We start from the raw sequence: 12,722 nt of genomic DNA on the forward strand, positions 1-12,722 counted from the left end.
GCAGAAGGAACAGCTTTTGTGAAGACCCTGAGACCAGAGAGAATTTGATACATTCAGAACTAAAAAAAAAGGGCCAATGTGGCTGGAACACAGAAACCAACAGACAGTACAGTGTAAGACTGAAGAGGGAGATGGACTCGATTTTACTGCAGGTCATTTTAAAGAGTTTGGATTTTAAGTTCAGTGACCAACCCCTGAAGGGTATTAAGCAGGGGAATAATAAGATCTAAACTGTGTATTTAAGAACACTGAAGAGTGGGTAGGGGGAGTGGAAGCAGCGAGACCATTTAAGGAGGCTATTATAATGGTCCATGAAAGAGACTGCAGTGGCTTGACTGGTGTAGAACCAGCTGAAATGGTGAACTGCGTGGATTCTCAATGAAATTAGGAGGTTGAGTTGACTGTACTTGGTAATGGAGTGAATGTGTGAAATGAGAGAGAAGGAGGTGTAGAGGGTGATTCTTAAGTTCTGGTTTAAGCAGCTAGGTGGATGGAAAGCAATCCCCTGAGATAAGGAAGACTGAAGGCGAGCAGATTTGAAGGAATGCAGTGGTCAAGGTGACCATCGACCCAGTACCTGTGCCCACCCTCCCTTACTATGTAGCCATGGTACAGGTGGGGTTTTATGGGAACTCAAACAATCATAGAAATTTCTACCTTCTTTTGCCAATCATCTGCCCAACCCAAGTAGCACCTGATATCCCTGTAGCCACAGTAGTTGGTTCAGGAATGGACATAAAACTCAAACAAGGGGGAGGGCATTTTCATTTTGTAGGTTCTAATCCATTTTCTCAGTTTGAAAAAAAATTGGATCTCAGCTGTGCCATCCAAAATAAATAATTATTCTACCCAGCTCTGTATCAGTCCCACACAGCTTTGCAACATCTACAAATCTGATAACGACCTTTCTATCCCATTCTCCAAGAAAATAATCAAATTGTGAAACAAGATAGGCCAAAGTCACATCCCCAACGTTGACCAAGACAGACCACTAACGAGCACTAATGTACAACCAGCTAGGAATTTACTTAATAATAAGATTCAGGACTTCCCTGATGGTCCAGTGGTTAAGACTCCGTGCTCCCAATGCAGGGGTCCTGGGTTCAATCCCTGGTCAGGGAACTAGATCCCACATGCATGCCACAACTGAAAGAGCCGCATGCCGCAAAGAAGAGCCCGTGTGCCGCAACTAAGGCCCAGCACAGCCAAATAAATGAATAAAATATATTTTTTTAATTTAAAAAATAAAATAAATAACAAATAATAAGATTCATCCTGCCTATACTTCGAACATGGTCCACAGGATATTAAAAGGCTGTTTATCTACCTTTCAGTAAGGTATTCAACAGACAACAGCAATCCTACGGTCGACTAGTGAACAAAATGAAACATAACCCATAATAAATATTTATTGCGAAGACCTAGTTTATATAAGCAAAGAAACTTTATAAAGTTATGTAAGAAGACTATAATAAAAGGGAAGAAGAGAGTATTTTAATAACATTCAATATGTTTTAGTTAATAATTTAATAAGAAGTATTTTGTTTTTTATTTTTTCTTTTAACTAAGTTATCTTAAAATCATCCAGGAGTATAAAGAGCACATAAATTCTTTCAGCCTGAACTGAGGGAGTAATTAAATAGGTGTCCAGTTGACCACGAAGAGTTAATGCATATCACCAAATGCCAAATGTACTCACAGTAATTTGATTAGTTCATTAGCTATGAAATGCACTCCAATGTGAATGCATTGCTTATATTGTGTAACATTACAGAGGAATAATGATGGCTTTCACTTGCAAAATCTATTTTAGTGGAAAAAGATAAACACAAATTCTTATTAACAACCATTAAAAAACTCAAGCAAATTTAAACTGTCACCAGTAAAAACATGATATGCAATTTTTAAATATATACCTCCTTTTGGCACTCTGCTTACAAGACTAACCCCAATTGCACTAATCTATTCCACTCTTTCTACCTCTTTCAAGCTTAGAGTTAAAACATAACTAAGTAACAAAATGTCACTGATTCAGACTTTACAACCTCAAAATTTCTGAATGTACTGGCGCTAGATGCAAAGAAAAGCAATACTATTTTAATTGCTACTCATATAACTGGCTCATTTTTTTTAGCTTCGGAACATCTGAAAGTCTTTACATCATCTTTGTTTGTGACTGGGTACAGAATTCTAGGTGGACAGTTTCAGGGCTGTTTTTTTTGTTTGTTTGTTTGTTTTTCCATTTCAGTACATTAAAGATCTAGCTCTATGTAAAATAAAAATAAAAAAATAAAGATCTAGCTCTTTCTCATCTGGCTTGGACTGTTTCTGAAGAAGTCCATCATGATTTGTATCTTCCTTCTTCTACATGTATATCTTTTTTTTTTTTCTTTCCTGGGCTGTTTTTAGGATTTTTCTCTGCGTCACCGTTTTAAGCAATTTGATCACATATTTGGGTGTAGTTCTTTCTCTTCATGGTTCTTCTGCTTGGGGTTCATTTAGCTTCTTGGATCCATGGATTTATAGTTTTCATCAATTCTGGAAACTTGTCAGCCATTACTTCTTCAAATATTTTCCTGCTCCACCCCCTTCCTTCTAGGATTCCAACTGCACATACATATGGGGCCACTTGAAGTTGTCCCACAGCCCTCTGATGCTCTGTTTATCTATTTTAGTCTGCTTTTCTGTGCTTCATTTTGGGTTGTTTCTATTATTTTGTCTTCAAATTTGCCACTCATTTATCCTGCAGAGTCTAATCTATTAATCCCCATCAGTGTATTTTTTTCATTTCAGACATTGTTTTTTTTCAATTCTGGAAGTTTGATTTGGGCCTTTACATTTTTCATGTCTCTTCTTAACATGCTCATTCTTTCCTGTGTTCCTGAACATATGGACTATATTTATAATAGCTGTTTTAATGTTCTTATTAATTTGAGCATCTGTTTTACAGATTGACTTTTCTCCTCATTACAGGGTATATCTTCCTGCTTCTTTTCATGCATGGTAATTTTTAATTGAATGCCAGACATTGTGAAATTGACAGGGTTGAATGCTGGATACATGTATATACATTTTGTATTCCTATAAACAGTCTTAATCTTTATTCTGGGATACAGTTGAGTTATTTGGAAATTATCTGGAAACAGTTTGACCCCTTTGGGTCTTGCATTGAAGCTCTGTCAGGCAGGACCAGAGCAGCATGTGGTCTAGAGCTACTTGGCTCCACTACTGAAGTAATATACCCTTCTCTGAGTGCTCAACCCAATCCCCCAAGAATTACCAGTTTTCTCCATTCTGGCTGTTTGGAGCATGAACTATTCCCAGCCCTGAGCTCCAGGAATTTTTCTGCCTGCTCCTCTTCGGTGGTTCTTTCCTGCCTTGATAGCTTCCTCATACACTGGCACCAATCAGAACTCAGCTGATGTCTCAAGTGTAATCCGCTACACATCTCAGGAGCTCTGTGCAGTTATTCCTTTCCTGGTACTTAGTCCTGAGAATTCTAGATGCTCGCGTTTCGCCGAAGCCCCTACTCTATCTCCTCAACTCAGGGAGACTGCCAGGCTTTGTCTGGGTTCACCCTGCTGCTGCTGTAGCCTGGAAGCTCTCAAGGCAGCGACTGCAAGGCTCCCCTCATTTGTTTCCCTTCTCTTAGGGATCAGTGTCTTGTGCTGCCTATTGTTCAAGAGCTGAAAATTGTTTCACATTTTTTTGTTCTTTTGTTGTTGTTGTTATTTAAGGTGGGAGGGCAAATACAGATCCTGTTACACCATCATGCTCAGAAGCAAGTATCCTGCTACATTCCTGGCCTAGTTATATTTTAAGGACATTTTAGAACATCTGAGAGACCTGAAATCATATAATAAGAAGTCACATAACAAGGCTTTACTGTTCAGTGAGAGAGAAATTTTTTGCCTTCATTTTTATTTCCTCATAGCACACTTAAGTGGTAAAGAAATGAAGGCACTTAGGAACGACTACTGGCCCTATGTTAGCAGGCTAATCCTGCTGCCCAGGATAGAGAAGTAAGGTTGATTTTTTTTAAGTGTTGATATTTAAGTTGCTATTTATTTTCTTTTCTATTAAATATGAACATTCCAAAAATTATTTACAAAAAGAAAATGAATTTTTGCAACCCTAACATAAAGTGATATATAACAAGTCTAAATTTCATTTTTCTGCACAGAAAAAGTCAACTATAAAAAAGGCACTTCTGGGCTTCCCTGGTGGCGCAGTGGTTGAGAGTCCGCCTGCCGATGCAGGGGACATGGGTTCGTGCCCCGGTCCGGGAAGATTCCATGTGCCGCGGAGCGGCTGGGCCCGTGAGCCATGGCTGCTGAGCCTGCGCGTCCGGAGCCTGTGCTCCGCAACAGGAGAGGCCACAACAGTGAGAGGCCCAGGTACCGCAAAAAAAAAAGAAAAAAAAAAAAAAATTCTTAAAAAAATAAAAGGCACTTCCTTCCTCAACTTGAAATTTTTCCTTAAAAAGACATAAGATACTGCAATTTATGTAAAGGGCAATTGTGCTGACTAGTAGCATTTGGCAATTAAAAAAAAAAAACAAAAAACTATGCACACTGCTTGTCATCACCACCTACTACATTCATCCAAAATTCTAAAACCTGACATTTAACTTGGCCTGGCAAAGTTAAAACATAAAGTTTCTAATTACCTAACGCTAAATCAAACCATGTTTCCCTCTTAGATATTAACAGTTTGTAGGTAAAAACACAGCAAGTTTAACACTTCTCTCATTAGAAAATGCTTACCATTTCACTCTAAAGTCTACTGGCATTCTTTTCTTTTTGCTCTTCATTCCTCAACCCCCCTCAAATAATAACCACCACCCTAACAAAAGTATAAATAATAATTAGAGCGAAAAAGCAAATGGTAAGACTATGTCATTAGAGAAGTTATTTAATCTCTCCAAGCCTCAGTTTCCACATCTGCGAAGTGTGGATAAAAGTACAACCCACAGGATTAAATGAAATAAAGCACGTCTAATGCCAGTCTAAACTGTATGCTGAGATGCTCTGGGACACTTCAGCAAACTCTCAGGAGAGACGAGGGATATTTTAAATGGAAAGAAACACGGAGATATTCAACACATGCTGGACACTGCCCAAACTATTAGCTTGGGGTAGTTCAGAGTTTTAACATTTGATAGCAGTATGTTCCTTTATGACATCAGACATCAGATCTTAGCGAAGCTGGGTTTTCAGTGGTTGCTGCGATTAAAAAAAAACAAGTACTGCTCCAAAATCAACGTGGAACAGGCAATGAGGGTGGTGCTTTTCAATCTGGTCCCAAGGTCTGAAAAGCTGTTCAGTGCTCAACAGGCATTCCCATACCGTAAATAAGGAACTGTGGCTATTTATGAAGGAAGTAAATTATTTTCAATTTCTTTGCAATATTTTTTCCAAACAGCTACTAAAGGTTGTTAGGACATAAATATTTATTGTTTGGACCTAACTATTTAATGAACAGAACGGTGGCTTACGGGTGCTGTTAAAAACTTAATAAGACCCCAAGGATGCCATAAAACGAGAAAGCTTAGGCCCCTCTGGCTTAATGCTGTGACTAGCAGAGTAACTTCCAGTGAATAGCAAGTATGACTCCTTTACCGTGTGCAGTTTCATAGAAAAGGCAAGACACTTCACATTCTGTGACAAAGAGCTCAAGAATTTTATCCCTCTGTTTTACAGCTCAGGTTTCCATGATAAAAGAAAACAAATTAGGTAGACAAAGACACTTAGACGGACAATGTGGGGTAAAACCAGGTCCAGAGTTAAAGCCTGAAGATAATCTTACCACTAGACAGATAAACGCAATTAATCCTTTCTACCGTACCAGTATGTGACACCCAAAAGAACGAAAGCTCTCATTTTAAGAGTTAGGAGTTTACATCAACACCGTACATCCCCGTCTTTTAAACAGGTGATCCATAACTTCACAATATTTAATTTACACACTACGGTAACTCTATGCAACTTCTGAAGACAGGTTAAGGGGTACAAGAAACTGTTTAGAGCAAGTAAGTCATTTGGTCCAACATTATTTTAATGTAATGGTTATTTGCTCCCTCCCTTTTATGTGACGACATACTATGACATACAACACATGCACAATCATTCACTTATGAACAAATGAGTAAGACGCCACTCAGACTAACATTTGTATACCCAGAGGGTCAACCAACCACACACAACTAGTAAGGCTATGATACAGCCATGCAGCATAAATGGGCAACACTGCGGATCCTAAAAGTGAGCACCATATATACATTTGAATATTAAAAAACCATTGAAAATCAAACACATATGGGTTAGTTAAAAGGCGCCATTCCAAGGCTATACATAATCACAGGAAAAAGTATTTACATTACTTGGAAAACAGCTGCAACAAAGAGTTTATTGCCAATGCCCTTTATAAACTTCTCTCTTACGTTTAATACAGATGTTACGCTCACTATCTATGTGACCCGCACATCATCCTCCATTTCCGATGTGCTGACCTCCCCTTTACTCCATCTTCTATTTAGAATACAATTATAAAGCAAATTATTTACCTTTACTAAAGCATGAGATGGGTTGTAAAATAATGAGATAGCCTGTGAATTTAAAGCATGTATCTGTCTGACTGGCTACTTGTCCGTCCCCTGTGATGGTCTTTTCATGTGTCTAACTGTACAAAGTGGAGGAAAACTGAACTCAACACCAAACTGACAGATGTCTTCCTTTATCTCTTAAAAAATTAGTTTCGGGCTTCCCTGGTGGCGCAGTGGTTGAGAATCCGCCTGCCAATGCAGGGGACACGGGTTCGAGCCCTGGTCTGGGAAGATCCCACATGCTGCGGAGCAACTAGGCCCGTGAGCCACAACTACTGAGCCTGCGCGTCTGGAGCCTGTGCTCCGCAACAAGAGAGGCCACGATAGTGAGAGGCCCGTGCACCGCGATGAAGAGTGGCCCCTGCTTGCCACAACTGGAGAAAGCCCTCGCGCAGAAACGAAGACCCAACGCAGCCAAAAATAAATAAATTTTTTAAAAAAATTAGTTTCCAAGAAGAAGGGTGTAGTGTTACAACTTGCTGACCATCACTCTTGTGCTTATGCTGGTTCAGACGCAGTATACCAGTCACAGAGAGTCCACTTGCTACACTGAGTCACTGCTCCACAGACATCAAATTTTTGGTTCAACTGAACATTTTTCTGGACTAGTAATTTTCAAAAATGAGTAACACTGAAAATGGGCATGTGACTAAAAATAATATTAACTATTATCTAAGAACGTTTCAGAAGGTTTTTTTAATTTTTATTTTGTTATTATTATTTTTTTCACTTTTGGCCGTGCCTTGAGGCATATGGGATCTTAGTTCCCCAACCAGGGATCAAACCCGTGCCCCATGCAGTGGAAGTGTGGAGTCTTAACCACTGGACTGCCAGGGAAGTCCAAAGGTTTCTTTAAATAAATAAATGCAATGAAAGAAATCAATAAAATTATTTTCCATCTCAAGAAAAGTAATTTTAAAACAAACTGTTAACAGTACTTATGGTAGTTATGAAGAACATTCATCACACACATTTTAATTGGCATTTCAGAAAAACCTTAATGATGTGGTTAATAGTTATTTCCAAGAGAATTTTTCAGTAACAAATCCAAACAATGTGTAACATATGTGTTTCACATCAGCAGTTCGGTCAAACAGCAATTCTTTAAAAGACAGAAAATAAATTTTATATGAAAAGGTACCACACTTTCAAACACAGAATACTGCACTACAAACATAGAATACTATTATCTACATTAGGTTAGTCTTCCCCCCATGCCATTTATTTAATAATCATTTATTCTGCAATATGAGTAAGACACTGAACTAAGCACTAGGGATACAAAGATTACTGAGACCCGGGCCTTTTCCTCAAGGAGTGAAGCATCCAGATGCAGAAACCTGAACACAGTTCCAGGTTCTGTGAAAAGCACTAGACTAAAAAGCGCTATGGGAACATCAGCACTTGGTTCAGGCTGAGGGTTTCAAGGAAACTCATTACGGACCCCACAGTAGACAGTAACAGCACTGAAATTCTGGAAACATGGTTATTTTGGATAGCGTCTGCGAGCCAAAAAAGTTATGCCATAATCTATCATAGAAAGGCCTATATAAACCATGCTCAGAAATGGTCATCCCAATCTAATTATATCAGAATCTCTGGGGGGCTGGAGCCCAGGCATCAGTATTTGTAAAAACCTTCCCAGGGAATTATAATGTGCACACAGGGCTGAAAATCACTGATTCATTGATTGATTAAGTCATAGCATCATGACTGATTTAACATCTTTATCAACATTAAGACAGAATTCTAAGGCTTGATTAATTAGTGGATACTTGGGTCCTAAGAGGACCCATGAGCTGAGTTTATTTTCACTCGCACCCTATTTTTTAATATGTGCTAATAGGAAAAATGACATTTCATATTGGTTATCTCATGACACTTCTGGCCTAAGCCAAGAAAATTAAGTGACTGTTAGTCCTTAACGATATGTATTGCCTAAGCTGTCTAATTGTTTAAACGTTAAACCCAGGCAACTGAAGCCTGTAGAAGTCACAAACTTTGGGTACGTGAAACTGAGTCCTGCTAGGGTCACTCTCACCATGTACGTTCAAGAAAAACACCTGCATACAAGCATGTAGAGAACAACAAAAGCAGCATATAAAAAGCATTCATCTTGTGATACAGACTAAGTTCCACAAAATGAAGGGAAGGAAGAGACAAGAGTGAGCTGGAGGGGCAGATTCTCATTAAGGAAGAAGACTCAAGCTGGAACTGACAGGCTTCGACTGGAAAGGCAGAAAAAAGCATTCTAGCAGTCTTGGAGGAAGAGGGACAGCATGATGACGGTTGGAAAAAGCACGCTACTTTGGGAGAGCACTGAGGAAACACCAGTCTCCCTTAAAGGAGATCAACACTGAACCAACAGGGTGGCACCAAATGATGGCAGGCCTTGATTGACAGGCTGAGGAGTCTGAACTTAAGCTTATTGAAAAATAGGGTTACATTTGGGTTTAATATCAAAAATGATTTTAGGAGATTCTTCTGGTAGATTAATATGCAAGATGCATCGAAATTCAAAGGTCTGAGATTGGTGAAGATAAACAGAACATCTCAGTATTTTACAAGCACAGCCCCCTGAATACAACAGGCACTGACAAAATGTGAAGGTTTTAAAAATGAACATTCTACAGCACAATACACACCTTGGTATCATTCTGACCTGAATGTCAAATTAATTTTACACGTCAAATAAGTTATAAAAAGGTCTGTTAGCTCTTAAATATTAATGTTTTAAATATGAAAGTTTACAGTAGAAAAGCTACTGACATAGAAAAGCTAATTAGTAGAAAAGCTAATGACATACCCAAGAGATTATATATCCATTTATGCTAGCTTTACGGAGAGAGGCAACATTCACAGTTTTTTTCTCCTGAAAAGAATTACTTATATAGTCTAAATCTAATGAAAATAAAAAGAGTTAATAAATAGTTAAGACAATGTTTTTAAGATTCTTTTCCTTAAAATGAATGTTAATGCCAAAAGAATGGTTTGGGAAGTTGTTTTGTTTTGTTTTGTTTTTTTAAACCATTATTTGGCATAAAAGAGAGGACTGCTGGAGGTTTGGAAGTAGGATTATCCTTAAGCTTCCTGACCTTGGAGTAAAGTATAGCAATAACCCTAATAACTATAGGTAATACAAACTTTGTAGCTGAAAATTTGACTTCCCATTATTACCAGTAATCACAATTAGAGAAACATTTAGAATTTAGACAAATTAGGAAATCACCAAAACACACAAGCAGCTGAAAAGGGTTTCACATGCTGAAACAAACCTTTTTCCCCCACAGATAGTTTTATCTAGATAGAATTCATCAGTATAAGAATAATATTTGTAGTATGAAGAAACATGCTTTGCAAAATTAATATTGTAGCAAGTAATATTTTAGTTGATTTAAGCATAAATAACAATGTATCAGTAAATGAATTAAGTCTGACTGAATATAACCCATATTACTAACACTTGTTTCTTAGAACACATATAGTCTCTTCCTGTTCACTCAAACCATGTTACCACATGTACCAAAAAATACATATTTCTTATACATTGTTCTCTGCTTAAGACTTTTCATTATGTCACTATCCTTTTCCCCAATCAGCATAAAATTTTGCTATTTCAGAGAATTAAGATCAATCAGGTTTAACTGATATTAATATTCTGTACATTAGTATTCTGTATGCAGAGATTAGGGTCTCCTGCCCTTCACTACTGAATATGGAGAAAGTTTAACAGTTCAAAATATTTAGGGGCTTACAGTTGTAAGTATGCCTTTCAAATGGTATTTTTAATTTTTAAAAATATGACCAATAACTAAACTGATCCTACATAGCAAAAGCATAATATAGAACAAGTCGTTACCACTAGAGAGCCTCTGACAACACAGTCACATTTGAAATAATCCTAAATTGAGGTTACCAGACGAAATCTTATATTACCAAGTGTAATGTTCAAATTAATCTTTTTCGTTTTAATTTCATCCATCGGCCCACAAAATAACCCAAGCCTTACTAATCTACTATTTTTCTTGTGGTGCAGTAGTCCTTTTCTTTAAAACAAACTATCAAAGTAGTTTCTTAAACAATATGAAATCAATCACCTACCTTACATGAAATTTTGAAGGTTGTTTACAATCCTCTTAATGAAAATGTAAGCACCTCACCATAAAATCCTCCAACAATATTAAATAAATACTTATAGTCCATTACTACAACTGACATATAAGAAATGCTGTTCATTACAGCCAAAATGTCAAGCAAGCCATCTTACAGGTTTATGTGATATGCTATACACTGCAACGATAATTTTTTGGAAAGAAAGATTTACTTTGAGAAGCAGCAGAAGAACCCAAGAAAGCAAAAATCTGTACCAAAACCTGCATCTTCCCCAGCCCCAACAAAAACCTGCAGTGGGGGAAGAAAAGAAAATAAAAGTTTTAAAGAAAATAAGGTCTGGTTAAAAGGAAATAAAAGCATATCAGAGTCTTCTTTAAAAAATGGTTGAAGCTGAATTATTTCAAGCAAAACAGACCCTGATCAGCTGGGCTGTGAGAGATGACTTACAGAGCACAGCTACAGCCCCAGACTCGAACATGAGACATTCTTCCTTATGCCTAGTTTCCACTATGAGGCTGAAAGGTGGAGGATCCAATTTGTGATAGATCCGAAATCCTTTGCTGAACGCCATTCTCCTTTCTTCCGAGGCAGCCCTGTGAAAACCAAGCAAAGCAAAGCAAATGAAGCTAATGTTTCCTTCTGCAGCAAAGGACTGCAAGGCATCCAGAAGTCCCTCCCTGCCAGGTTCTGATGGGGGGGGTGGGGTGGTAAAAAAAAAAGGGGGGGGAGCTTGGGGAGAGAATGGTTGATTCCAAAAGATAAGTCGTCACTTAATTTTACCGAAAAGCAAGAGGAAAAGCTGCCAATTCTCACAGCAAGGCAAGGCAGGGTTTTATCACTCCAAGTCCATGAACGGTTTGGTGAAGATGAGTTTCCCCTTTACTTAATGTTTACCAAAAGGAAACATTTTGAGCGTATTTCGCTCGGAGTTGTTTATCAGCTTCCTGCTTCAGAATTTGTCAACTACGTTGAAAGGGAAACGATTCGGAAACTTCAAGCCGATCCTCTGCGGGGCAAGAAGAGGTAGGTGCGAAGGAAGGTTAACAAGGCTGATTCAAAGCGCCTTAGGGGGCGAGATAAGAGGAAAGGATTATCCGACACAACGGGCTCTCCCGGGGGCGGCGGTGAAGGGCAAGAGCAGCGGTACAGGCTACCGCCGCCTCCAGCCCAGCGCCAGGGCACCGCCGGCTGAGGGGTCCGCAGGCAGCAGCCAGTGGATATGAATGGCCACCCGGGAAGAGTCACGAGTCGGGACACGGACCGGACCGAGGCTCCTCGGGGTTTCCCGACAGTCGACCGCCCGGAGAGCGGCTCCTTCCCAGGGGGACATAAGTGCGGAGCAGCCCGATCCCTCCATTATACGCCAGAAGAGATGACCAGGCGCCCAAACTGACTCGGTGCCTTCCCCGCGGGCAGGCTGACAGCCGCTGTCACCTCTGCTCCCCGCCCGACGCGGCGCCCCGCACAACCGGTGGTCTCCCAACCACCCCGCCTGCCCTCCAGTACCTGGCTGCCCGCGGTCGCCGCTCACCGCTCCCGCCCAGGCTGCGGAGGTGGAGACTGCTTCAGGAAGCGCCGGCCCGCGCGCCCCGCAGCCGGTGCGTCTGGCCGCTGCCGCTCCCCGCCCCCCCCCCACCAGCCGGCCGGCTCACCTCTTCCTCCGGCTCCTCCTCCTCCTTCTTCCGCAGCCGCCGCCGCCGCCGCCGCCACAGCCGCCCGAAGCGTCACTTCCGCTCCAGCAGGCCCATCTCTTCCGCATGGCGCAGCGGCCAGGGGAGGAAGGCCCGCCCCTCGCGGGGAAGGGCGGGACGTCGGGGGGAGGTCCCGCCCCCTCTGGGCTTCCCGGCTGGCCAGGTAACCGTGAGCTGCCAGCCGCCTCCACGCGCAGCGACCTTCTCCTCGGGCGGCGTGTTCCCCAAGCTGCAGCTGCAGGTCCCACCGCTGAGGATGCTGGGAGAGGGAGGATGCGGCCTCCCCGGGCCCCTCGCGTGGGCTTTTCAGAGCT

At 40.6% G+C, this 12,722-nt stretch overlaps 1 protein-coding gene across 13 annotated transcripts in view; it reads right to left on the reverse strand.

The window, feature by feature from the left end:
• The window catches only part of SYNJ1 (synaptojanin 1), an 89,151-nt gene extending 76,633 nt beyond the window's left edge, over window positions 1–12,518 (reverse strand). For 7 of the 13 annotated variants that reach the window (XM_067739364.1, XM_067739362.1, XM_067739365.1 and 4 more), the window contains exons 1-2: window positions 12,370–12,518; window positions 11,165–11,310 (exon numbers count right to left, since the gene is read on the reverse strand). In XM_067739364.1, coding sequence (XP_067595465.1) covers window positions 11,165–11,310; window positions 12,370–12,476 — 253 coding nt within the window. In that variant the 5' untranslated portion in view covers window positions 12,477–12,518. The remainder of the gene's footprint in view (window positions 1–11,164; window positions 11,311–12,369) is intronic. The other 6 variants (XM_067739355.1, XM_067739353.1, XM_067739357.1 and 3 more) reach the window with 1 other exon arrangement.
• Between the last annotated feature and the right edge of the window lie 204 nt (window positions 12,519–12,722).

Source organism: Pseudorca crassidens, chromosome 5 (genome assembly GCF_039906515.1).
Source record: "Pseudorca crassidens isolate mPseCra1 chromosome 5, mPseCra1.hap1, whole genome shotgun sequence".
NCBI lineage: Eukaryota > Metazoa > Chordata > Mammalia > Artiodactyla > Delphinidae > Pseudorca > Pseudorca crassidens.